The 24183-nt window shown below is 41.8% G+C and overlaps 1 protein-coding gene across 1 annotated transcript in view; it reads left to right on the forward strand.

Annotated features, from left to right (window-relative positions):
• The first annotated feature begins 3640 nt into the window (after positions 1–3640).
• Positions 3641–24183, forward strand: part of DGCR8 (DGCR8 microprocessor complex subunit) — a 38400-nt gene continuing 17857 nt past the window's right edge. Inside the window, exons 1-6 of the mRNA XM_065417731.1 lie at positions 3641–3757; positions 12374–13380; positions 13911–14070; positions 16463–16605; positions 18922–19204; positions 23859–24056. Coding sequence (XP_065273803.1) covers positions 12661–13380; positions 13911–14070; positions 16463–16605; positions 18922–19204; positions 23859–24056 — 1504 coding nt within the window. The 5' untranslated portion in view covers positions 3641–3757; positions 12374–12660. The remainder of the gene's footprint in view (positions 3758–12373; positions 13381–13910; positions 14071–16462; positions 16606–18921; positions 19205–23858; positions 24057–24183) is intronic.

The raw sequence follows: 24183 nt of genomic DNA on the forward strand, positions 1-24183 counted from the left end.
GAAATATATTTTCCCTTATAGTCTCACTCTCCCCTACCTATCAGCCCATAGCAAATTTCTACACAAAACCATGGTGGTATAACCTTCCTTAAAGAGAGACGTAGTCAAGAAATGGAGTACTTGTGGCACCTTAGAGACTAACAAATTTATTTGTTATGCTCAAATAAATTTGTTATTCTCTAAGGTGCCACAAGTACTCCTGTTCTTTTTGAGGCTACAGACTAACACGGCTGCTACTCTGAAACCAGTCAAGAAATGGTAGCATATATAAAATTGTACTTAGGACTTAAATAGTGATTTTCATTTTCAGAGCACTGTGCAAATATTAATCCTTACAACATCCTTGTGAGGTAATTACTGTGTTAATTTTTTATGAGTCAGAAGTTAAATTATTTGTCTAAGACAACAAAGAGAGCCCGAGCTTGGATTAGAATGGTCAGACTACTTTATTCTATACAATTCAATATTTTTGATGTCAGAATTCACTATACCCATAAAAATTCAGTAACTTATTGTTGGATTTGAAAAGAAAAATAGTTACTAAGTAGCTCGAAAGTGCCATTTATCAAAAGATGCAAACATTTAAGTGTGATACTTTCTCTGCAACTTTTAACTTTTCCACATGGCTGCACGATATATATCATCTGGATGTCATGCAATCATTCTGATACCAATAAGCATAGCATTTGTATTTTCTCATACACCTACCAAAAGACTGCCTCCTTCTCTTCTGTCAGTGAATAAATTGGCACTGTTATGTAGATTATTAACATGATGGGTATAGTTCATTACAAATTCTCATGTCAGTATAAATTCTACAATTAATAATATAACTACCTGTTTTTTGACACTGTTGAGGCTGAAATAGTCAAAATATGACCTACTCTCTTAGAAAGCCATAGGTATTTCTTAAAATGCATGTGTTAAATATATACTTTCAGATTGCTTGTTAAAATCAGTGATAAAAGCCATCACTTATGAGCCACCCTAAAATAATAAATTTGTGTGTGCAAACCTATGTGATGAATAAACAGACTGGAAATTTATTTCAGTTTTAAAGATGGCTTGCAAAGATAAGGAACGAAATTTCAGTAACTTCCCTATCATATCTAATTGATCCCAATAGCCAGGCTAAGAGGGGAATTCAGCACATTAAAACCTTTCCCCCACCCCCATTCTTTCAGGTCCTTTAACATCTAGCCTTGCTCCTGCTTAAAGGAACATCGATAACAGGATGTCATAGCTACGCTAAAACTCCACAGAAACCAGTGCATCGGGAGTTAAATAAGTTCTTTATTTTGTGTTGTATGTTTCTGTTTGGTTATTTAATTTTTGTAGATTTGTTTTTGAAAAAGAAACTTTGAAAAATGAAAAAAAAAAAAAAAAAAAAGTGTTCCATGCTCCAACCTAATGCTGTTGAAGCTATGATATCACAAGTTAGGGTGTACAGGGCTGTTGCATTAGAGCAAGAGCCAATAATCATGGGATCAGAAAGAAGGCAAATGATAGCAATGCCTTCTTCCTACTATTTCCATAATTGTCTTTGTTTTTATCCTGACATCCATACCCTGGCAAATACAATACTACAAAGTGTCCTGAAATAACTTTTGAACTCCATACAATGCAGTTGTGGTTTTGTGCATTGCTGGGTGATGATATTTTGTCATGATGTGAAGATATTGCATCATGTTGCTACTCTACATTGTAAGGTACCAATGTAACATTATGACATTGTCAACATAAATGCCACAACATTATTAGACATGATTTAATCCAATCAGACAAACTCCTGTGGAAACCCCTACTAAAGGAAATGTTAGTTAAGGGTTATCACTCATAACAGTATCTCTAGGACCCTCAGGACTATCCCACGATTAATTGCCTGATAGATACTCATGGATCCTAAAAATCACTAGTCAGCCTTATGAAATGTCATTGCATCATAAGGTTGCATCATGATGCGATGACTTTCTGATGCACCATTGTAAAATTGTTGCCTCATGACATGCGTATGTAAAATTATTGCGAGCTGATAACAAATCACAGAACTGGCACTCCTACATTGCACATCAAGGTAAAGTTATTGAAATTTGATATCTGAGTATGAGCAACTGTGAGGTATATATTTTAAAATCTAATTTTAAAGTAATAGAGGAAGAACCATAACAGTAAGTGTCCATTGACTATCTAATTGTATTATTGATCTAAAATGGGTGTGTATGGCATCTTACTATTATTTATTATTGGTTTTGTAATAGTACCTAGAGGCCCCAATCAAATTCAGGCCCCATTGTCCTACATGCTTTACAAACACAGCATGAAACGTAGTCCCTGCCATAGGGAATTTATAATGTAATTTATTAATTAAAGACAAGAAGCTGCAGGTAAAACAAACAGTAAGAAGGTAAACATGCATCTATGTAAGCCAGTTTTGTATGTGGATTGAGATTGAATCAAGCCTATTTTTAATTATAAGATGCAGAGAACAGATGAATGAAATAAATATCAGAAGTATAAAATAAGACAAAGTCCCAGACTAGAGAATTTTATAATCTAGTATAAATAGGTAACAAGTAAATACTGTATCAACACAAGCAAGTGCATCAGTGGGCTGATAAAACAGGGAAAGGAGAAATCTCTTCAGGGAGAATTTTTTTCCCTTTGTGTACGGGGAACTCTTGGGTAGCAATGCGTTAGACCTGTCACAGGATCTCTTGAGAATAATCCTATTGTGCTCAGGTGTGGAAGTGTCAGTGTAGGGCACCAACACAGGCTAGTTAGCATAGGCTAAGTGAGAAAGGTTCTGAACATGAGGTTGTTACGCTCACAGGCTATTTCAGGGGTAGAGGCCTGTATGTACAAAGAAGTATGCACTCTACAGTGGAAAGAGGACCAAGCCTTCTAGCGTCTGCTATCCCATAGTGTACATTGTAATTTGGGTGACTGTGGGTTTCAGGCCTGTGAGGTGAACATTTAAGAATTCACTGTCTAGTAATTCATGGGCCCTGGACATAGCTGGCTTTGGCCCCTAGTACAGCAGAATCCAGAGAAGCCACCCTTTGTGGTGAACTGCTTGACTCCCTCACTGTCAGCAGCCTCCCTATTAGCTGAACTCTCAATTAGCCTGCCCTATTTCTTGTTGCCCTAGTGGGCGAGGTAATTGGGATTTCCCTGAAACGGACTCTGGGGCCTTGATGGTGCTTGGATACCATGGTGATGGTTGCCTTGGCAACACACGAGCCAAACAACCCCCATCTCCTGACAGGGGTCCCCCCAGGGCCTCCGACACTACTCTCCCCTAGCCTTAAGGAGGGGCCCACCGCCTCTTGGCTTCGGACCCTGCCCATTCTTGGATCCTGAAACGGCCCCTTTCCTCTCTCTTCCACCCCGCCACCTTCTTAACTCCCGCCTCCACCCTTCTCCCATTGGTCACTTCTCCGGAGGCCGTCTCCTAGGTGTGTATCTATTCGCTGAGCGAACTGACATGGTCGAGAAACAGCCAATAGAGCGCGAGGCTTGAAGTGACTGGCAGATGGAAATGCCAGTATGATTGGTTCAGGGCCCGCATAGTCCCGCCCGCGGGAGCAGGCGCCCCCTTGAAGCAGGCGTTTCAAGATGGTGGCGGCTGGGCGGGGGAGGCGGCTCCTGTGAGGAGGCGGCGGCCGAGGCACTCCCTCGGCCCGGGAAAGCGGAGCGGCGGGGACACCCGGAATGGCCCAGGTGGGTGCTGAGCCCACAGACTCCCGCGTCGAAGAAGGTGGGCAGGAGGGGGGCCTGCGGCCCAGCCCCTTGCTTGGTGCCGTCCCCCGGCCGGGGTGATGGGGAGGATTTCCCTCTCCTCCCAACGCCCCGAGCGACAATCCTCTGCCGCCTCCTCCCCCGCACATCGAGGGACGGGGACTATTCTACCTCCTCCCCAGATCCACCATGGCCGTGTGGAGGCCCCGTCCTACCTGCACCTCCCTTTGAGTCCCCTCCCCCCTGCCCTTGGCGCGGGCAGTGAGGAGGCGCCCGATCGCCCCCAGGATAATGGCGACAAACATCCCCGGGGGAGATTCTCTCTGTTCCACTCCCGCTCTCTCCCCCCCCCCCTCCGCCCCCCCGGTAATATGGAGAATTCCTCCCCACACATCCCATTGCCCGGCTCGCGGGGGGTTATGGGAAAGAGTCCCCCCATGCACTCCTCCTGCCCCCTCCCCCGCCACCGCGCGCGCACACTCACTGGGAAAATGGGGATTGGGGAATATTTGCCCTTGCACGTCCCCTCTGCGCGCGTCCCCCTCCTCTATGTAATGGGAGGAATCTCGCTCGCTCACACTCATGGTAATGGGGGAGAGGGGCAGTCCTCTTCATATCCTTTGGCATAATTCCCAGGCTCGGTCTCAACAATGTAAGGAGAACTCCGCCCACTCTTTCCCCGTCCCCTCCCCATTTTTCTGATTCCCTTCACATTGGGGTAATGAGGAGAAGCCTGCACATCCTCCTGCTTTCCGACCCCCTCACCTTCACTTCCCCTCCTTCACTTTGGGGTAACAGGAATGATTTTTCTTGTACACTCTTTTCTTCTGCTTCACTGGAGTGATGAAGGTTCTTCCCTGCACCTCTGCTATCCCTAATTGTGGATTAATGGGGTGGATTTCCATTTGATACATTCCCAGAACAGTGTGGGGGGTTTACCCCAAATTCTTCTTCTCTGACTGTCTCTTCTGTGGTCAGGGGAATGGAGAAGCTTTCTCCCAATCCTCTCCTCCTTTAAACGATGAAGATTCTTGCCCTGATCTGTTTGCGTGAGCAATAATGAGGTTTCTCTTGGCCCCAGTTAATGGGGATCCCCCCCACCTGGCCACTCCTTCCTGACTGGGAAATGAGGATTCTGTACCTGATCGCTTTCCAACCCAATAATGGCTCCTCCAGCCATCCTCTTGCCCCAATATAATGGCATGTATCTAACATTTCCTCTATAACCCCCTTTTGCCAACCCAGGCAGTGGGCACAAGTCCTCCTACCATCAGATGGAGACAGGAAGCTGGCAATGCTGTGTGTTGTCATTACCCACCCCCAAAGAGGGGCGGGCTGGCTGGCTGAACCTTTTCAATTCCATTTCTGTCTCCAGCAGGTGGGAGATATCTAGCCAGCCAAAGAACTTAGAACTTATTTTTTAGGTTTTTTTTTCCCTTTGAATTTTTCCCTTTCTGTTACAGTTAGATAGTTTAGGGATTTTCATAAAAAGTATGACTTCTTTATATTCACATGAACACTATATGGGGAGGTGGTCCTTTGGCTCTGATATGGTGGGGTTTGTTTGTTTTTTTTTGGCAAGAATTACCTTGCAAAAAGCTGCCTTACCATTTGTTTGTTCCCTCTTTTTTGTTGTTAGGAAACCAATACTTAAGTGTGGGGTGAAGGAAGCCTTCCTTATTCTTCTCTGTACTCTGCACAACTACAAATGGTCCCACAATGCCCCCCGCCCCCACACACTTCTCTTCTGTGAGCAAAGCTATTGAAACCATTTTAGCAAGTTGGTCATACTGTAAATGGAGCAGCCGTTTCACTAATTGAGGGGGGCTTATTTAAGGTACAGTTTAGTGCTGCTTTTTCCAGATAACCTACTATGGTACTCCTGGACGGGTGTCTGAGCCCTCTGACCCACTAGCCTGGCTCCCTCTCACACTGTGCTGCTGTGACAAGCTGCAAAGCCCTCCAAGCTTGCACTTTCACCAGAATTCACACAGGTAGGGACCACACCCAGCTGCAGTTACTTGCAGGTTCTCTAACCACCAGCGTCTCAGCCTAGGACCCAGAGCAGTACTGTCCTGCCCTGCTCAAATCTGGCTCTTATATGGGTTTAATACCCGGTCCGCCTCTCCCTTAATGTGAAGAGGACCATGCACACTTGTAATAACCAAGCTGAGATTTTCCCTAGACACTTTAGTCAAACATACATTGATTTGGATTAAAACATATAAAACAAGTTTATTAACTACTAAAAGATAGATTATAAGTGATAGCCAACAGATCAAAGCAGATTACCTGGTGAATAAACAAAACTGCAAACTGAGTTTAACGTACTGCAGTAAAACCTTTTTTTTATGCAGCATATTGGGGGAATAGGGGTGCCAGTAAGTGAAAAATTCCGGTTAACTAAATGGGAGGGAGTTTGGGTGCAGGAGAGGGTGCAGGCTCTGGGAGGGAGTTTGGGTGTGGGAGGAGGCTCGGGGCAGGGTGTTGGGGCACGGGAGGGGTTTTGGGGTGCCGGATCCGGGAGGCGCTCACCTCGAGCGGCTCCCCGCAAGGGGCAACCTGTCCCTGCTGTTCCTAGGTGGAGGCAAGGCTAGGTGGCTCTCTGCATTGCCCCTACCCTGAGCGCTGGCTCCATTCCCGGCCAGTAGGAGCTGCAGGGGCAGTGCCTGTGGGCGGAGGCAGCAGGCAGTGCCGACTAGCCATGTCTCCGCCTAAGAACAACAGGGACAGGTGGCTGCTTGTGCGGAGCCCCTGCCCCGAGCCCCCTCCCGCACCCAAACTCCCTCCCAGAGCCCATGCCCCACACCCCCTCCTGTGCCCCAACCCCCAGTCCCGCACTCCCTCCTGCACTCCGAACCCCTCATGGTCATTCCTCCGCCTAGGAGCAGTAGGGACATGTCGCCGCTTCCTGGGATCCACGCGGAGCCAGGTAGGGAGTCTGGCGGACCCGTGCCAACCGGACTATAAACCGGACTTTCTATGAAGATTAGAAATGCCGGTTTATAGAGCTTTCTGGTTCGTACAGGGTCGGATAACACAGCATTTACTGGAGATAGGTAGGATGTGAATTAGCAAATTCTCACCCTGAGTGATAAACCGGCTGGCAGATTCTTAAGGCACAAGCTGCCTTTGCTTTGCAGCTTGAGTTTCCCAGGTTTTCATACACAGGCTAGAAATCCCTTTAGCCTGGAACCATCACTTTCCCCAGTTCAGTCTTTGTTCCTCAGGTGTTTCCAGGTGTGTTGCTCTAGGGAGAGTGAGGTACTATCGTGATGTCATTTTCCCCTTTTATATCTTCTTCCCACTTGCTGGAAAGCTCCTTTGCTGTGACCTGGGTCAAACGTTCCCATTGTGTAGTGCTATCTCTGATAGGTTTCTGTTGTACACAGCTCCTGGGGTAATCCTTGTGCTTGTGTGCATTTCCTCAATAAGCCATTAACATTGTTTGGCCTTTTTACTGTTGTACTTGAAAGGCTACTTGTGGGTGTTTTAAACCTCACAACATGTTTCAGTAACACATACATAGCCAAACTTCACATACAATGATAGCACATATAATCCAGTGAGATATTAATGGCTAGCAGATAAAGACTTTTAGAATGATATATCACAAGGCATACGTTGTGCAAAACATCCTGATGATATGACAGTGGTGAATAAGGGAGTGCCAGGGGTCACAACCGGGATGTGACCATATTGGACAAAATGGTGATCACTAACTGGTTGCACCAGTGCTCCTTGTGTTTCTGTGTGGCCTTACCATCTGTTTTGCATATGTATGTTTTCTTTCCTATATGTGGAGAAAATCATGGCTGTATCCCTGTTTGGCTTTTTTACTTGGGCATCTTGATGGCCTCCACAGATTATTCCCTACCTTCAGAATGTGTTTCTCTGTGCCAAGACTGGTGACATGGAGGAAGGTGAACTGTTCTGTGTGGTGGTGATTTATGGGGCCTTCTCCTTTAGAAGCTCAGTTCTGATTTTGTAACAATGGTTAATTCAGCCTTTTTCCTTCAAAACTGAATCTTCTTTGTTTTGTAAGCAGAAAAAAACTTCTCTCTGAGGGCAGTGTTGTCATGAGGGCATGGTAGATGCTGATGACATGAAGATAGATGATCCTGAGTGAGAGATTCCTTTTGGGGGAATATTCTGTAGAATTTGGGTTGGGTTTTTTTGGGGTGGACTTCTAAGCTGCATTGATTATACAAGTGGCCTGCACTCTATTCTAATGGGGAGCCGTGAGAAGCAGAGGATAAGTTAGATCAGACTTGGGGTAGCTCTGATGCCAGCAGCCAGGCGCAGGACAAAAAATGCAAGAAGCACAAAGTTGGCTTAAAGTCGCCTTGGACCTTCTTAACCCCATTCCAGCTGAAGTGCAGGTACCAAGTAGCAGACAACTTGATTCCCAGTTCATCACTTCAACTTTGTGAAGGAAGGACTAAGCAACAATAATTGTATAGGCAATAACATCCAGACAGGGCACAAAAGCTGCCAAATCTTGGCAGGTAAAAAGGAAGTTCCTGTCCTCTGTTATTCCCATTGCTGTAAAACTTGGGCCAAGAATAAACTTCTTGAGCTGTAGCTGGACACAGCCTGGGAAAGGGAAAATGCAGTGAGTAGTATTTTTGTGATATGCCACAAAAGATGATCTTTCTAGTTGGATTTGAGAGCTTCCCGATCAGACAGGAAGGTAAACTGTTCTTCAAGGTCAGGAACCTATTAGGTCTTGGAGTGGGTACTTCTTTCATCCTTGGGATTTTGAATTTGTCTACATAATTTCTACTCCTTACAGCCAGCATCCTTCTCAAGAATCCCTCTGGAGAACCTGGACCATTTAGGAGGCATTGGTTCCCAAAGTTAGTGAATTTATACTGAGATTATTGCTTTTATCTTCCCTTCAGCCAAAACTTTCTGATGAAAAGCTTATTTTACCATGGAGAACCTAGGAATTTAAGTCATTCAGTCTGGCCATTATGTGGGTGTATGTGATGAAAATGGGTTTTTGTAATGGATGCATTCCACAGAGGTATAAAAGTGTAGGGCTGTTCCACATAGTCTAAGGTGTTTCAGAGCCTGGTGAAAAATAGCAAATCAGATCACTTAAAACATTAATATAACAGTCCTCTTGCCTTTTTAGGATAAACACTTAGCATCAGCACCCTGAGGGTCCAAGTATCTGCTATTCAGGTCCTACAGAAACAAAATAGAACTAATTTCTAATGGCTTCCCATCCAGAATAATGGGATTATTTTAGAGCAATTAAATTGAGGCTTTCACAGATTCATAGATTTTATATTTTAAAAGGGGGGGGGGCAGAAGGGAGCACTGTGATCATGTAGTCTGGCCTCCTGTTTAAAACAGGATTAATTCCTATTTGAATTAGAGCATGTCTTGCATAAAGCATCCAATTGTGATTTAAAAATTGCCAGCGATGAAGAATCCATCACAATCTCTGGTAAATTGTTCCAATGGTTAACTACCCTCACTGTTTTTAAAAAAAAAAAATAAAAAAAAAAAAATTTGCATCTTGTTCCCAGTCTGAATTTGTCTCGCTTCAAATACTGGCCATTGGATCCTTGCTATACCTTCCTCTGCTAGACCGAAGAGCCCATTATCAATGTTTTGTTCCCCATGTAGGTACTTATTAATAAGGCTGATTCTGTCACAGAGGTTGTGGAAGTCACGGATTCCGTGACTTTCTGAGACCTCTGTGACTTTTGCAGCTGCAGTGGCTGGTGCGGTTGACCCCAGGGACACCAGAGCAGCCACCACTGAGGCCAGCTGCTCGGGTGCCTCATGGCCAACCTCACCGGCTGCTGCTCTGGCGGCCCCAGGCAGCTGGCCCTAGGGAGTGCTTGAGCAGTGGTCCTGGGGGCGGCCAGAGCAGCCGCTGTGCACCCCGCCCCCAAGCAACCCCCAGATTTAGTCATGGGTATTTTTAGTTAAAGTCATGGACAGGTCACAGGCTGTGAATTTTTGTTTATTGCCCATGACCGGTCCACGACTTTTATTAAAAATACCTGTGACTAAATCATAGTCTTAACTATAAGGCATGTTTTCCAATCCTTAAATTGTTCTCGTGGCCCTTCTCTGAATATTCTCCAGTTCATCAACATTCTTCTTAAATTGTGGATTCTAGAACCAGACACAGTATTCCAGTAGTGGTCACACATATGCCAAATACCTTCCCCCTCCTACTCAATATTTCCTTGTTTATACATCTAAGGGATTGCATTAATGTTTTTGGCCACAACATCTCAGTGGGAACTCATGTTCAGGTGATTATTCATCATGACCCCAAGTCTTTTTCAGAGTCACTGGTTCCCATGGTAGTCCCCCTTAAGTATTCCTTTTTGTTTCTAATATAATTAAACAAAAAAAGCCTACCCTTTAACTCTGCTGTCCATAGCTTTCTGCTTATGTCCTTTGGTTACAGTGAACAATTTTCTGCAATTCCGTCTTCTGATTTATATTAATTACTCTCAGCTTCCCCTTTCTTCTATTTGCGCGCGCGCGCACACACACACCCCCCCTTCTGTCTCACTTGCGGGATTATGGCTATTTGGGCATCTAATAAAATGTTCTTAAACAGTTCCCAATTGAACTTTTTTTTCTTTAAATTCTTTCTTCCAACTGATTTGGCTCATAACTTTCAGCTTTGTGAAATTGGCCCCCTATAATAAATGTGATCAAATTGTGATCACATTTGTACCTTAGCTTACTACTAATTTTTAGCTTTGTGCTCAGTTCCTTTTTGTGAAGATGAGGTCTTTTATCAAATTCCCCTGTGTTGGATACAATGCTTTTTGAGTTAGGAAGTTGTCATCTATAATATTGAAAAGTTCGGAGGATGTTTTAGTACTGAGAGCGTGAGACCTTCAGCATATGTCACTCAGATTGAAGTCCCTGATGATCTCACACTTTTTTTTCTTAAACGTTCTAGATAGGTGCTCATCTTGTTGTCTACTTTGATTTGGCAGTCAGTAGCCGACCCCATCTAATAACCTGTTATGTGATTAAGTGTTAAGGCATTGATCTGTACGCATTCAACATTGTTTTCTTGTGAGTTGTTAGTGACTTGGAAACAGGTAATGTAATTTTTGACTGAGTGTCACTCCTCTTTTCCTTTACCCATGATTTGATCCTTCCTAATTAGATTATAACAGTTAATTTTAACATTCAAATCATGCTTTGTTCTTCTTTAGTCCATTGGGACTTCAGCCTGGTGCTACACATTTCACAGTTGCTTTGAACTCAAAACTGCCTTTTTTGTGGCCTAGCCAAGCTTCAGTTCTTTCTTGTTTTTATCTTTCATCTGTCTTTATGTGGGTAGGCCTGGCATGTTGTAATCCATTACATTTTGAATGCTTTAATTACCTGTCCTGTCTGTTTTGTAGCTTGGATACTGTTGTTGAAATTCACTTAGCCTGGGCTAGCATAGAGATACATTAGAGAATTATAATTGGTTTCTCTAAGTCCCCTTATGGTAACCCAGACATCTTGCCCTTGCTTCTTCATATGTTGTGTGGTGGTACTACTGACAAAGACTTCTGAAATGTTTGAGTACAATTTCTCAACTGCCTGGCAAGTTTTTGAACAGCGCAGACTCAGCCAGCTGACTCTCGTAGGGGGCGTAACATCACTTTATTTCCTGCTGGTAGGAGGACTTGCACCCACTGTATGGGGTGGCACAAAGGGATTGGAGAAACCAAATTAGCAGGTAAGAAAGAACCATAAAAGTGGCCTATTTCCTTCCCCAGGTACTCAAGGCCCTGCACAGACAACAATTAACCTCCTCCCCTCTCTCCCCATTATATAAAAAGCAAGTAAGATGGTATTAAGAGCCTATTTGATATAACATTGTAAAATTACATAGACTAATTGAATGTGTGCCAGTCTAAAGTACCTAAAATACTTTGGCTAGTAGATGCTGTTCAAAATTAATATTAATGATTAAGACTTCAGTGTTAGCACTCTGGATTTAGGTTCTAAATATCTGTCTTGAGTAAGGCATTCTAGTGACCTGTAATAGTCATGGATATAAGACCACACAGCTGTTAACATCCCTACTTAGAAAAGCTCTATTCAGACTTTTTAGTAGGTGATCAAATTTTCTGTTATAGTATCCAGAGAGTAATTTCTGATTGTTAAATCTATTCTTCAAAATATTGCAAATAGTTAATTGAACATTGAAGAAAATTATCTACTGTACCTTTTAGTGAAGGTAAATGGTGAAGACTTAAAATTTGGCCTGATTTAACATTGCAAACTAGTTGTCTTTCGATTATATAGATAAGTAGCATTCTGTTACTAAGATGCTTAATACCAAAACCAACTGTTTTTATCTGACCCATTTAAAAACCAGTGCTTTGCACCTGCTGGTCATGCAGCAGTAGATACCAATTGGTTTTCCTAGAACTGTGCTGGCATAATGTGATTCTGGTGCACAAACAAAGAAGCAATATGAACTCTTAATTCTGATAAAAAGAGCATTACAATCAGTTGGAAGTTAAAATAGATGTTCAAGTATCCTTTTTAAGTAAGAGTTTGGGAAGGAATTCCATTTTTACCTCTGATGAATGGGACAGTTGGCTTTCAAGCTCTTCTGTGACACATCTTTTTCTTTTTGTAGGTTGAAAGAAGAAAAGGAGACCTGCTTGTCCAATGAAGATGCATTCTACTTAGTCTTCAGCTATTTAAGCTGAATGCATTGTGATTTCCAATAATTGAGACAGTGATTCTGAAAGCTGTCTACATTAATGAAAAGAACAATGTAGTCAGCTTAACTGAATCATCAGTGTTGCATATTGAATAGAACATGATAAACCTACCTTGATGGACTTGTGCATGTTAGGAATATAGATTATATACATTTATTTAAAGCCTTGTTTTTTAAAACAGTAGTTTTACAGTTTAAATATGGAGAAAACTGAAAATGCACCTCCCCTCCCCAAAGAACCTGCAAGAGAAATGAATGTGGAGAACCAGACTTGTCCCCCACCTCTGCCGCCTAATGAACAGCCTCCACCACCTCCCCTGCAAACGTCCAGTGACGCAGAGGTAATGGACGTTGGCTCTGGTGGTGATGGACAGTCAGATACCCCAGCTGGGGACGCGCACACTGTCTGCAGAACACAGCTTCTGACAAATGGATCTACTTGCTACAAAACTCGTCTTATAATAGACCCTAACAATAGTGACCAAAGCCCAAGAACTGCTCGTCATGCACCTTCAGTTCGAAAGTTCACCCCTGATCTTAAGTTACTTAAAGATGTAAAAATTAGTGTTAGCTTTACAGAAAGCTGCAAAAGCAAAGACAGAAAAGTTCTGTACACTGGAGCTGAGCAAGATTATAAGCCAGATACAGATTTTAGTATTAATAATGTCAATGGGGATTTGTATGTTTGTCCTTTTGGTGGTAGTAATGGTAAAGCTGTAGGTGTAGGGGGTGAAAATGATGACAAGAAGGATGATGAAAATGATATTGATCAGGAAAAGAGAGTGGAATATGCAGTTCTGGATGAGTTAGAAGATTTTACTGACAATTTGATGGAAATTGATGAAGGAGGAGGGTTCACATCTAAAGCAATCGTTCAAAGAGATAAAGCGGATGAAGAAACCTTGAATTACTCTTATGAGGTATGTAAATATTTTTACCAAGTGATTAGAAAAACTTGTGCGAAGATGTGTAAGAAAGACAGCATCTAAGAGCTTGTAGTCTTGAAGACAAAAATGCAAAATTCTTCGACAGAAGAAATTCTATCCATTATGCACAACTTTAATTAATTGAATAAATTAAATTATCCTTTAATTTATCATGGTAAGAATTTTGGTGATTAAAATTTTTGAATGATATAGCAAAAAACTTTAGACGGTGCTGAATTTAGCTCTGAATTGTGATATGTTGCTTTTTAACAGACTCTTTTTAAGGGCTGCCTGGATAAGTAGGTTTCATTTGGTTCTTTTCAGATTGTCATGAAATATCAGTTGCTGAACCAGTGACCATTTATGAAAATTTACCTCCTTGTTTTTCAGTCTCCTTACCATGGCATTGGGAATCTTTCATCCAAATCTATAGGCAAACTGTTTAAATAATTTGTACCTTTTCTTGACAGAGCAAGGGACAGTAGTAGCTATAGAAGGATGGTATTTGACCATGTCTTTTTCAGGATGATTTTGATAATGATGTGGATGCTCTGCTGGAAGAGGGCCTTCGAGCTCCCAAAAAGAGGAGAATAGATGAGAAATATGGAGGTGAGAGTGACCACCCATCTGATGGAGAGACAAGCGTGCAGCCAATGATGACCAAAATAAAAACTGTACTTAAAAGTAAGTTACTTTTCATTAAACCTCTAATTTTTCTATGGTGCATGTATGTAGAATTGTGGGTAATTCAATATTGGAACTTAGTAAAGACAGACTGACTGGTATGGTTCTTACTGTTCAAGGGCCTCGCTTCATAAGCTATGACCATGAAACATCTAGATTTCAGAATGTAATGTTTGAGAATTTTTGTGTTCAGTCCTTCTCCATAATGTGCAAATTTATTATATGGATTTATGGAGATGTGATGGGGTTCCCAGGGTGCAACCTGGACTGTGGGACTGCTGAGCTCTCTATCCCACCCTCCTGGGCTCCCCCTCTTACTGTGATGCTGTTGGCAAGCTACAAACCTCTGGCAGGTACTGCACTTACACAGACATCCACAGGCTGGGACAGCCCCAACTGAGTTACATGAGTGCTTCTCACAACCACTCATGAACCAACAATAGAGAGGCTCTAGCCAGTTCCCGCCAGCTACCCAGCCTTGCACCCCGGAACTGTACTGTCTTGCCCTGGTCAGAAGCCTGACCACTGTAAGTTGATTACCCAGTCCCTGCCCCATTCTTAATATGGGGCAGACACACCCAAGCCTTTGTACACTCAGCTGAGATTTCCCAAGCACTTCAACCAAAATACAGTGTCTTAGGTAAAATGTAAAACAGATGTATTAACTACAGAAAGATAGATTTTTAAGTGATTATAAGTAGTAAGCATAGAGATCAAAGTTGGTTACCTAAGAAATAAAAGTAAATTCACAATGTGATTTCTATAAACTAAACAGGATTTGAATCAAGTAGTGTCTCACCCTGATGATAGAAACAGGTCACAGATCTTCAGTACACAGGCTGGAACTGCCTTCCAACCCGGGACCACACTCCCCACTTCAAAGTCTTTGTCCTCCAGAAGTGTTTCCAGGTGTTGAGTTGAGTTGTGGAGGGAAAGAGGCCAAGTTATGACATCATTTCCCCTTCTTTTATAGTTTTTCTTCCAGCTTGCTGGAAAGATCTATGCTTGTGACATGGGGGTCCGCCCCCATTGGTCAAGCAGCCTCCATTGTCTACGTGCTCTCTGAGAAGTCTTCTGGGATGGTCGTTTGGAGTGTGGATTCCCTGTAATGGGCCATCAGCACGTCTGGCTACTCCACTGTTGTACCTGAAAGGCTGGTTGTGGGTGTTCCCAACCTCATAACATATTTCAGTAACACACACATAACAAAACTTCATAACTTCACATACAATCCAACAGGATATTAATGTTCAGCAGATCAAGATGTTTAAAATGATACCTCACAAAGCATACTTTTATACAAAACATATCATAATTATATGACAGTGGTGAATATTGGGTTCAAGGGTGCTACTCTGAGGTACAGAGTGCCATGGGAGAAATATAGGGAACACTTCTGCATTAGCAGGCAGATGAACTATGTAATCTACTTTTTCTTCCATCTTTAATGTCATGGCATGGCCAAAAAGTGGAAATGTTATTCTGCTTCAGTCACTTAAATTTTGTTGTTGAAGTGGTCTTATTTTACAGGGAATATTTCATGTATGAAGAACTATTGAAAGTCAGTTGCTTGCATTTATGTAGCATTCCCTATGTGAACATCGCAAAGCACTTAAATCAGAAGTAATACAGAAGAATTCAACTGAAAATAGTCTAAATTAGATTTAAACTCAGTCTAATCTTGAGGAATGTATTTTTTAAAAATGCATCATATTATATATAAAAAAGAAAAAAAACCCTTTATTAAAAAAAAAAAAAAAGCCAACAAAACACTGTCCTAACTGTCAGTTGGCATAGTCCGTTCTGTGGTTTACAAGGTAGGAAAAATGAGACCATACTGCCTTAAATGTGAGCATAAGAATCTTTCCCTAATATTGTTTGGAGTTGTCACCTTTATAAAAAGGTAGCTGATCTATGTATGAAAGATTGTAGGATGAAATCAAGTTTGGGTTGTGTCTTGACTGAGGGTGAAAAAGTGATTCCTAATTAGTCTTTGATAGCTACAGAAATAACCATTTAAGAAAAGGCATGGTTGGCTATAGAATCTATTGAGATTAAAATTCAGAGTTTTTTGCCTAGTTAAATTAGGCTCAGTCATGGCTAAAATTACCTCCTGCTTTTATCCACCTACATGTGGGAACTTGGAAGGGGCACAGTATGGTGGTGGGTGATATGTGATAGCACTCCAGTAAAGAACTAGGTACTGTACAAATACTTAAGAAGTAATATCTGTGGGGGATAAAAGTACCTGTAGCATTTCTTAGTTTTGTAATGAGCTTTTAGGTGGAAGAATGTTCTCAGGATATAGAATCAGAAATTAATTTTTAATAAAATCAGATTACATTCAAAAATGGTGAACCGTCTACATGAGTTTCTTTTTCCTCTCATAAAGGTCGTGGCCGTCCTCCTACGGAACCATTGCCTGATGGATGGATCATGACATTCCATAACTCAGGCATTCCTGTATATCTGCACAGAGAATCCAGAGTTGTTACCTGGTCCAGACCTTATTTCTTGGGAACAGGAAGCATAAGGGTAGGGGTCTGAGCTGCTAATAATTTATTTTAATGTTTGAGTTATTTAAAAATATTAGGTATCCGTTTATGTACTTGTTTGTAATTGGTCAAAACAGTCTTGGAATTATGCTTTGGGGAATTTTTCAGACCTCTTAGATATAGTCAAATAGGGAAGTTTTGTTTTTCAAACAGTTTTATCTGTGTTCTTAACACCTTATTTCAAATATGGTTTATTTTTTCACTACACTACAGTTTGGGCAATTAAAATGGACTAGTCAATCTTACTTTCTGGTTCCCTTGTTCTACCACAACACTGCAAAATTGTTTTTTATAATACTGCAGAGGTATATCTAAATCGTGGGTATTTGTTCAGTTTAGAGGGTCAAATTATAATTTAAATTATGGCTTGGGAGTCTCATTCCCAGAACTAGACATGTGCTACCCATATACAGCACAACTCCCACAGATTACAATGGGAGTGTGCAGAACCTGAGTTTGCCTTAACACCACTAATTTAAATCAAAACATTCACTGAATTATCTGAAAGCTTTCCTGTTAAGTTTTGTAAATATAAATATATTTGTAATTTAACAAAACCTTGACTTTTCAGCTTAAACTATCTTTTTCCTTTTTAAAATCCGAGCTTTCATCAAAAGGAGTCTTGTTTTGGAGAAGGGGGGGGGAGAAAGCATAGCTCTACCTAGTGTTTCTTATAACAGCTAGGGTGCCCTGGGATGGGTGAAGTATGGGAGCCTAAATAGAATTATGTAATTGTACTGAAAGTTATTAGATAGAAACTTTCTTATATTATCTGTTTTAGTTTGAGTGAAGTACTATATTTTATTGGACCAACTTCTGTTGGTGAGAGACACAAGCCTTGATCCAACAGAAATTGATCCAATAAGAACAGCCATACTGGTCAGACAATGGTCCATCTAGCCCTGTGTCCTGTCTTCTGACAGTGGCCAGCGCCAGGTGCTTCAGAGGGAAATGAACAGAATGGGTAATCATCAAGTGATTCATCCCCTGTCACTCATTCCCAGGTTCGGGCAACAGAGGCTATGGACATTTCAGAGCATGGTTTTGCATCCCTGCCCATCCTGCCTATAGCCATTGATGGACCTATTCTCCATGAATTTATCCAATTCTTTTTTTGAACCCTGTTATAATCTTGACCTTCACAACATCCTTTGGCAAAGAGTTCCACAGGTTGACTGTGCATTGTGTAAAGAAATACTTCCTTTTGTTTGTTTTTAAACCTGCTGCCTAATGATTTTATTTGGTGACCCCCCCCCCCCCCAGTTCTTGTGTTTAAGAGAAGTAAATAACACTTCCTTATTTACTTTCTCCACACCCGTCGAGATTATCATATCCCTCCTTAGTCAGCTTTTCCAAGTTGGAGTCCGTTTTATTAATTAATTTATTGGGGGGAGGGATAGCTCAGTGGCTTGAGCATTGGCCTGCTAAACCCAGGTTTGTGAGTTCAATCCTTGAGGGGGCCATTTAGGGAGCTGGGGCAAAATCAGTACTTGGTCCTGCTAGTGAAGGCAGGGGGCTGGACTTGATGACCTTTCAGGGTCCCTTCCAGTTCTATGAGATAGGTATATCTCCATATATTCTCTCTCCTCATATGGAAGCTGTTCCTTACCTCTAATCATTTTTGTTGCCCTTTTCCACTTCCAATATATCTTTTTTGAGATGGGGCAACCACATCTGCATGCAGTATTCAAGATGTGGGCGTACCATGGATTTATATTGGGGCATTATGGTATTCTCTGTCTTATCTATCCCTTTCCTAAAGATTCCCAACATGTTATTTTTTTTGACTGCCGCAGCACATTGAGTGGATGTTTTCAGAGAACTATCCACAATGACTCCAAGATCTTTCTTGAGTAGCAACAGCTAATTTGACCCATAATTATATATATTTTATAATAGTTGGGATTATGTTTTCTAATGTGCATTCATCAACTCTGAATTTCAGATAGTACTTCAACCACCTTGTGTATCTAATATTCTGGGACTAACCCGATTACAACTACACTGCCTGCAACTGTTTGTTTATTTGACAGCACTTTGTAGTCAGTTTCATTATTTCTCCTTTCCCTTAGTTACCCTTTTTTTACTTGCTTGCATTCCCCATAGGGCAACGGGGGAGAGGAGCACTTAAAAATAAGAAAATGTGACTTTAAAAATGTTGGGCGGATTCAGAGACGGTTAGTGCAGATTTCTAGTATCACAACTACTTCTAACACATCTTAAAACTGACTAGATTTGTCTTTTTGTAATTTCATGATCCCTAAACTTATAAATTCTTGTATAATTATACTTACAGAAACATGATCCTCCCTTGAGTAGCATTCCCTGTCTGCATTACAAGAAAATGAAGGACAATGAGGAAAGGGAACAAAACAATGACATAACCCCAAATGGGGAAGTATCGCCTATAAAGCACATAGACAAGTCTTCGGAATTGGACTGCCAAACAGAGGAGCCGGACTCCACTGCTGCTGATTCTGGGCCTTTAGATGAGAGAGAGCCTTCAGGGGGTGATGCAGCACCAGGAGCCTTAGGACAAGTTAAGGCCAAAGTTGAAGTGTGTAAAGATGAATCTGTAGGTAAGTGCTGAAAGCCATGCCTACTACTTGTTTAGAGGAGGGGATTGGCAGTCAAGATCCCTAGATTTTATTCCTGATTCACTGCTTGACCTTGGGCAAGTCATCGCATTTCTCTCTGCTTCAGTTCCTCATCTGCAAAAGGGCGGGGGAGATATATACCCACTTCAGTAAAGCAATGTGATCCTCAGTGAATGGAGGTATAGAACTGTGGAGTATTTTTGAGGATTGCTGAGGATCAACATGAAAGGATCTTTTAGCTATAGAAATTTGAGAATTATCAGAATATAGTACTGTAAACTTGTCCTTAAATGCATAAAATACTATTTAAAGGAGACTTAAATTATAGAATAAATAAAAACTACTACCACTTGGGTCATCCTTTTGTAAAGTGTTATTCCCATACCCATCTGAGGAATTGTCTACACACACACATTTGCTGTACTGATTTAACTATACTGGTTTGCAACCTGTTTTCTTGAAGCATAGCATGCAGTTAAACTGGTATAGTTTATTCATGTATATTCAGGGGAGTAAGCTATACCAGTATAATTGCATGCCCACTAGTGGTTATATCGCTTTACCATTTTTTTTATTTTTTAAACAAAACAGAAAATTACACCCATAGCTGAAATAGTTTTTGTATCTGTGAAGACAGGTCTGAATCCCTTCCCTGCCAACTTCCAATCAAGCCTCATTATGCGCTCTGTCAGTGATTTACCTTGGTGGGTTAATTAATGTATATTGCTCTTTCTCAGAAATACTGCTGTGGTTCAAAGGCTACCAGTGGTCTGCGTTGTCTTTTTTTAAATTTGAAGCTTACCCTTGGCTTTAGACTACAAGACTTTTTATGTGTAAAGATTAAATAGATTGACCATATAAGCCCATCATAGAATTGTGGAATCATAGATAATATTTCCAAACAAAAGCAATATCCACAATAAGCCTTTACTATCCTCTGTACATGTTCCAGCAGTCAGCCCCTCCTCTAAAATCCAGGAAGTGAAATATGGGTTGTTCAGTGTTACTGGAAAGCTACCACTGGAAAGCTAACAATTCATGTTCTGACAGAGCAAGCAGGAGACCATATTTGGAATTCATCATTAGAAAACACCCTGCTAGGAGCTTTCCAACGACACCCTTTTTTAATGCATCTTGAGGGGATGGGAACTCTGTTGCTTCCACTAATTGCATCTGCAACAGTATCCCAGACAGGAGGAGGGGCTGTGCCTCAAGTAACCAGGTTTTAAATTGTTTCATGTTTATAGATTAAAATGAACACCTTAAACAGGGTTTAAACTGGCCCTCGAGCTCCTGCTGGGGAGCGGGGTCTGGGGCTTGCCCTGCTCCCATGCTCCAGCCAGGGAGCAGGGTCTGAGGCCGCTCTGTGCATGCATGCTGAGGCTCCCAGAAGCAGTAGCATGTCCCCACTCCGGCTCCTACGCTTAGGGGCATCCAGGGGCCTGTGCATGCTGCCTCTGCCCCAACCGCCACCCCCGCAGCTCCGATTGGTCGGCTGCTGGTGGGCGGGAGGCACTGGGGGCAGGGGGAGCTCATGGGGGGCTCTTTGGCAATGTACATTGGTAAATTCTGGCTCCTTCTCAGGCTCAGGTTGGCCACCCCTGAAATAGAGCCTCATTAAGGTAGTGTAATTATTCAAGATGTTTTAGTGAACGGACTAAGGCTTTGTCTACACTGGAACTTCATCGGCATTTTGTCATTCAGGGGTGTTAGCCTAGGGGAGGAGGTTATGTCTACACTAGAGATCTCACAGTGGCACAGTTGTACTGCTGCAACTGCACTGCTGTACGGTCTCCCATGTAGCTGCTCTATGCCAATGGGAGAGATCTCCCCCCGGCATAATTAAACCACTACCAACGAGCGACAATAGTTATGTAGGCGGGAGAGTGTTTCCCACCAACGTAGTGCTGTCCGCACCAGCACTTTTGTCAGGGGATGTTTTTTTTCCTTCACACCCATGACCGACAAAAGTGCTAGTGTAGACATAGCCTACGATAGGCTCTGTAAATTTCTTAAGCAACAAGTTAAAATGGGTTCCTTTTTGTACTTGTTTGAAAACTTAAGTTTAGTGCAGAACTATGGGGAAAATGCAGATTATTTCTAATAATATGGAATAGTGTACTAACTAAATAAGAATACATGAACTTAAGCTCACCTTTTGCCCAAAGTATCTTTAAGAAATACCTGTTTAGTATTTTCAATGTTGTGAACTGTTCCGATGGTCTTTCAGTGAGCTGCCATTTTATTGATGCTTCCTGGTAAGAAGTACATAGTGCTGATGTAGTTTGTGCTAAATGAAGTGGCTGCCCAGCCGACAGACAAAGGAAGCTGAACTGTAGAGAGAACCTCTATGCTGCAATAGTATAGAGATTGTGGATGAAGGTGGTGGCTGTATCTTAAAAACGTCCAGGGTATCAGCTGAGAATAAAATAAAAAGGCTTGCTTTTACAGTTACATGGTGAACTGCATTTTAGAACCCTTTGCAGACCCTTTCGACAGCCCCCCTCAGGTTGCAGGCTTGGCTTCCTGCACCTCTCAAAGGTGGAATACTGTGGTTCAGCCACTCTTGGACTGGATCAGTCTCCCTATTTCCCAACTGTGTAAACGTGACTGGCCCAACTGTATTTGGCACCTGCAAGAAAGTGTCTCGCCAGGGGCCTGTGACCACAGTCAGAACTCGAGTCATTTTAATCTATCAAAACATACTGTTTATTCATTCAGAGGAATATAACAAGAAGAGAAATGGGTTGAAAGAACAAAAAGCCTATACAACAAATGTCTGTCTTAAAATTTTTTCCTTTCCTTGAAATTTTTTGGTAAGTTCCACTCAGCCAGGGGTTAAAACATTGGATTGGGGCTCAGGGTATGTTCCTGGCTCTGGCACTGGTAACCTTGGGCAACTCACTTCACCTCTTTGTGCCTCTGTAAAAATTAGGTTAATGATACTGACTTCCTTTGTAAAGTACTTTAAGAAATACTAATGAAAAATGCTATAAAACCTAGGTGATGGTGGTATTATTAATTCTGGGATGGGAGAAATAGACTGAGTTGCTACCTTCTCTGCATTTCTGTCAGTCTCTCTTCCAAAGGTGCTCCATTCCTTCCTCTGTAGCAAGGGATTTTTAACAATTTAGTGTCCCTAGGCTGTGGCCTGGAGAAAATTCAATCCTGTTAATCTGGCAGGAGCCAGAATGGTAAGCATTTCCCATTAATAGTCCCCTCCCCATCGTCCCTCCTACTTCTCTTAAGGACCATTAGTATTCTCTGGAGGAATCTTACCTTTGTCATTGTTTTGTTTTCTGCTGGTTCTCCCTAACAGCTTCCTTTTGAACTAACTCCATGTAGTTAGACAGTATAATATCATAGGAGTAAACTGAGGTACATATTCTGACATTCCGGGGTGCAATCCAGACCAGTGAGGGGCTGTCACCCCTGCCCTGCAACCTGGGGTGTCTCTCAATGCTTTGCTGCTGTAGCTCCCGACCTGGGCTCCTCACAAAGAGCATGCAGGTTTACACCCCGAGTGTCTGTGTTATAGACGCAGTCCTAGTCCAGCAACTCTGACCCTAGCGGCCTGTCCAAAAACACCAGCCACACTTTGGCTTCTAGCAGTCTTGGTTACTAATTGCAGGACAGTCCAGATATATTAGGTTCATTTCCTCTCTAAGGGGATCATTATACAACAGCTTGCCACCATAAATGGAGATTCCCGTGCAGTTCACAACACTTGATTAGTTTTGTTTAAAGGATAAAACAAGTTTATTTAACTACAAAGAGAGATTTTAAATGAGTACAGGTATAAGGCATTAAAGTCAGAAATGGTTACAAGAGAGAGAAAGATAAAACACTTTCTTAACTTAAACTAGATTGGTTCAAGGTAAAATTCTTACTACAGGTTCCCAGTAACACTGCTGACCAAGTTTTCAGGTCAGGATCTGCTCCCAAAGTCCATAGGCTGTTTCTTTTGTAGTCTTGGGTGGAAAAGAGAGAGATGGATGGGGGAGAGAATGTGGTGTGCTTGCCCTTTCCTTTTATAGTTGTCACCTTTTGAAATGCATTTTCCTGAGGGTTACCCCTAGATAAAGTTCTTACCAGCTATGGAGATGGAGATATGGGGTCTTGTTGTGAAAGAGGTTTCATGCTGCTGTTTGCTAAAGTGCAGGTTTGCCTTCTCTCTCTTGCTGTCTCAAGGACCTTGCTTACTACTTATATGTAAATTGAGGTAAACACGCATTTCTTTGTTTAAGACCTGCTTGCCTGATTGTGCCTAATCATGGATGAGGATTTGTAAAACTTTGTTTTTAAAAAAGGACTAAGTTGAAAATTGTTTTTACCTTAAAAATAGACTTGAATAAATATGATAGGAACAAGTATAGAAATTGTTTTGAGAAAGTTTTGTAAAGTCTTGGGAACCAACAAAACTGCACTTTCATTGAAAATATATTAAGTGTTGGACACAGTGGAGGGTTAGTCTTTTTTTGGCAAAGGTACAACAGTTGCACATGTAATAAAAGGAATGAGTGATTGTACAAATTAATTACATGCAATTTTTCATTAATCTTGTCCTTGAGAGTCCACAGGCGGGTCTCTTGCATGGGGAAGTATAGGAATAACTGGATTTGATTATTTTTCATAGACCTTGAGGATTTTAGACACTACCTTGAAAAACGTTTTGATTTTGAACAAGTTACCGTAAAAAAATTCAGAACCTGGGCTGAGAGACGACAGTTCAACCGTGAAATGAAGCGGAAGCAGGCGGAGTCTGAGCGGCCTATTCTGCCAGCCAATCAGAAACTCATTACCTTGTCTGTGCAAGATGCACCTACAAAGAAAGGTAAGTTTCATCTAGTTGGAGTTAGAATTTTTGAAATTTGTTATGTTCCAGTATTAAATTTGACTTAAAGTATAGAAAGTGTTTGATTTTCTATAGGGTTCCATGATTTTAGGAAGTACTGGAAGTT

The sequence above is a fragment of the Emys orbicularis genome, chromosome 16 (genome assembly GCF_028017835.1).
Source record: "Emys orbicularis isolate rEmyOrb1 chromosome 16, rEmyOrb1.hap1, whole genome shotgun sequence".
Taxonomy (NCBI): Eukaryota; Metazoa; Chordata; order Testudines; family Emydidae; genus Emys; species Emys orbicularis.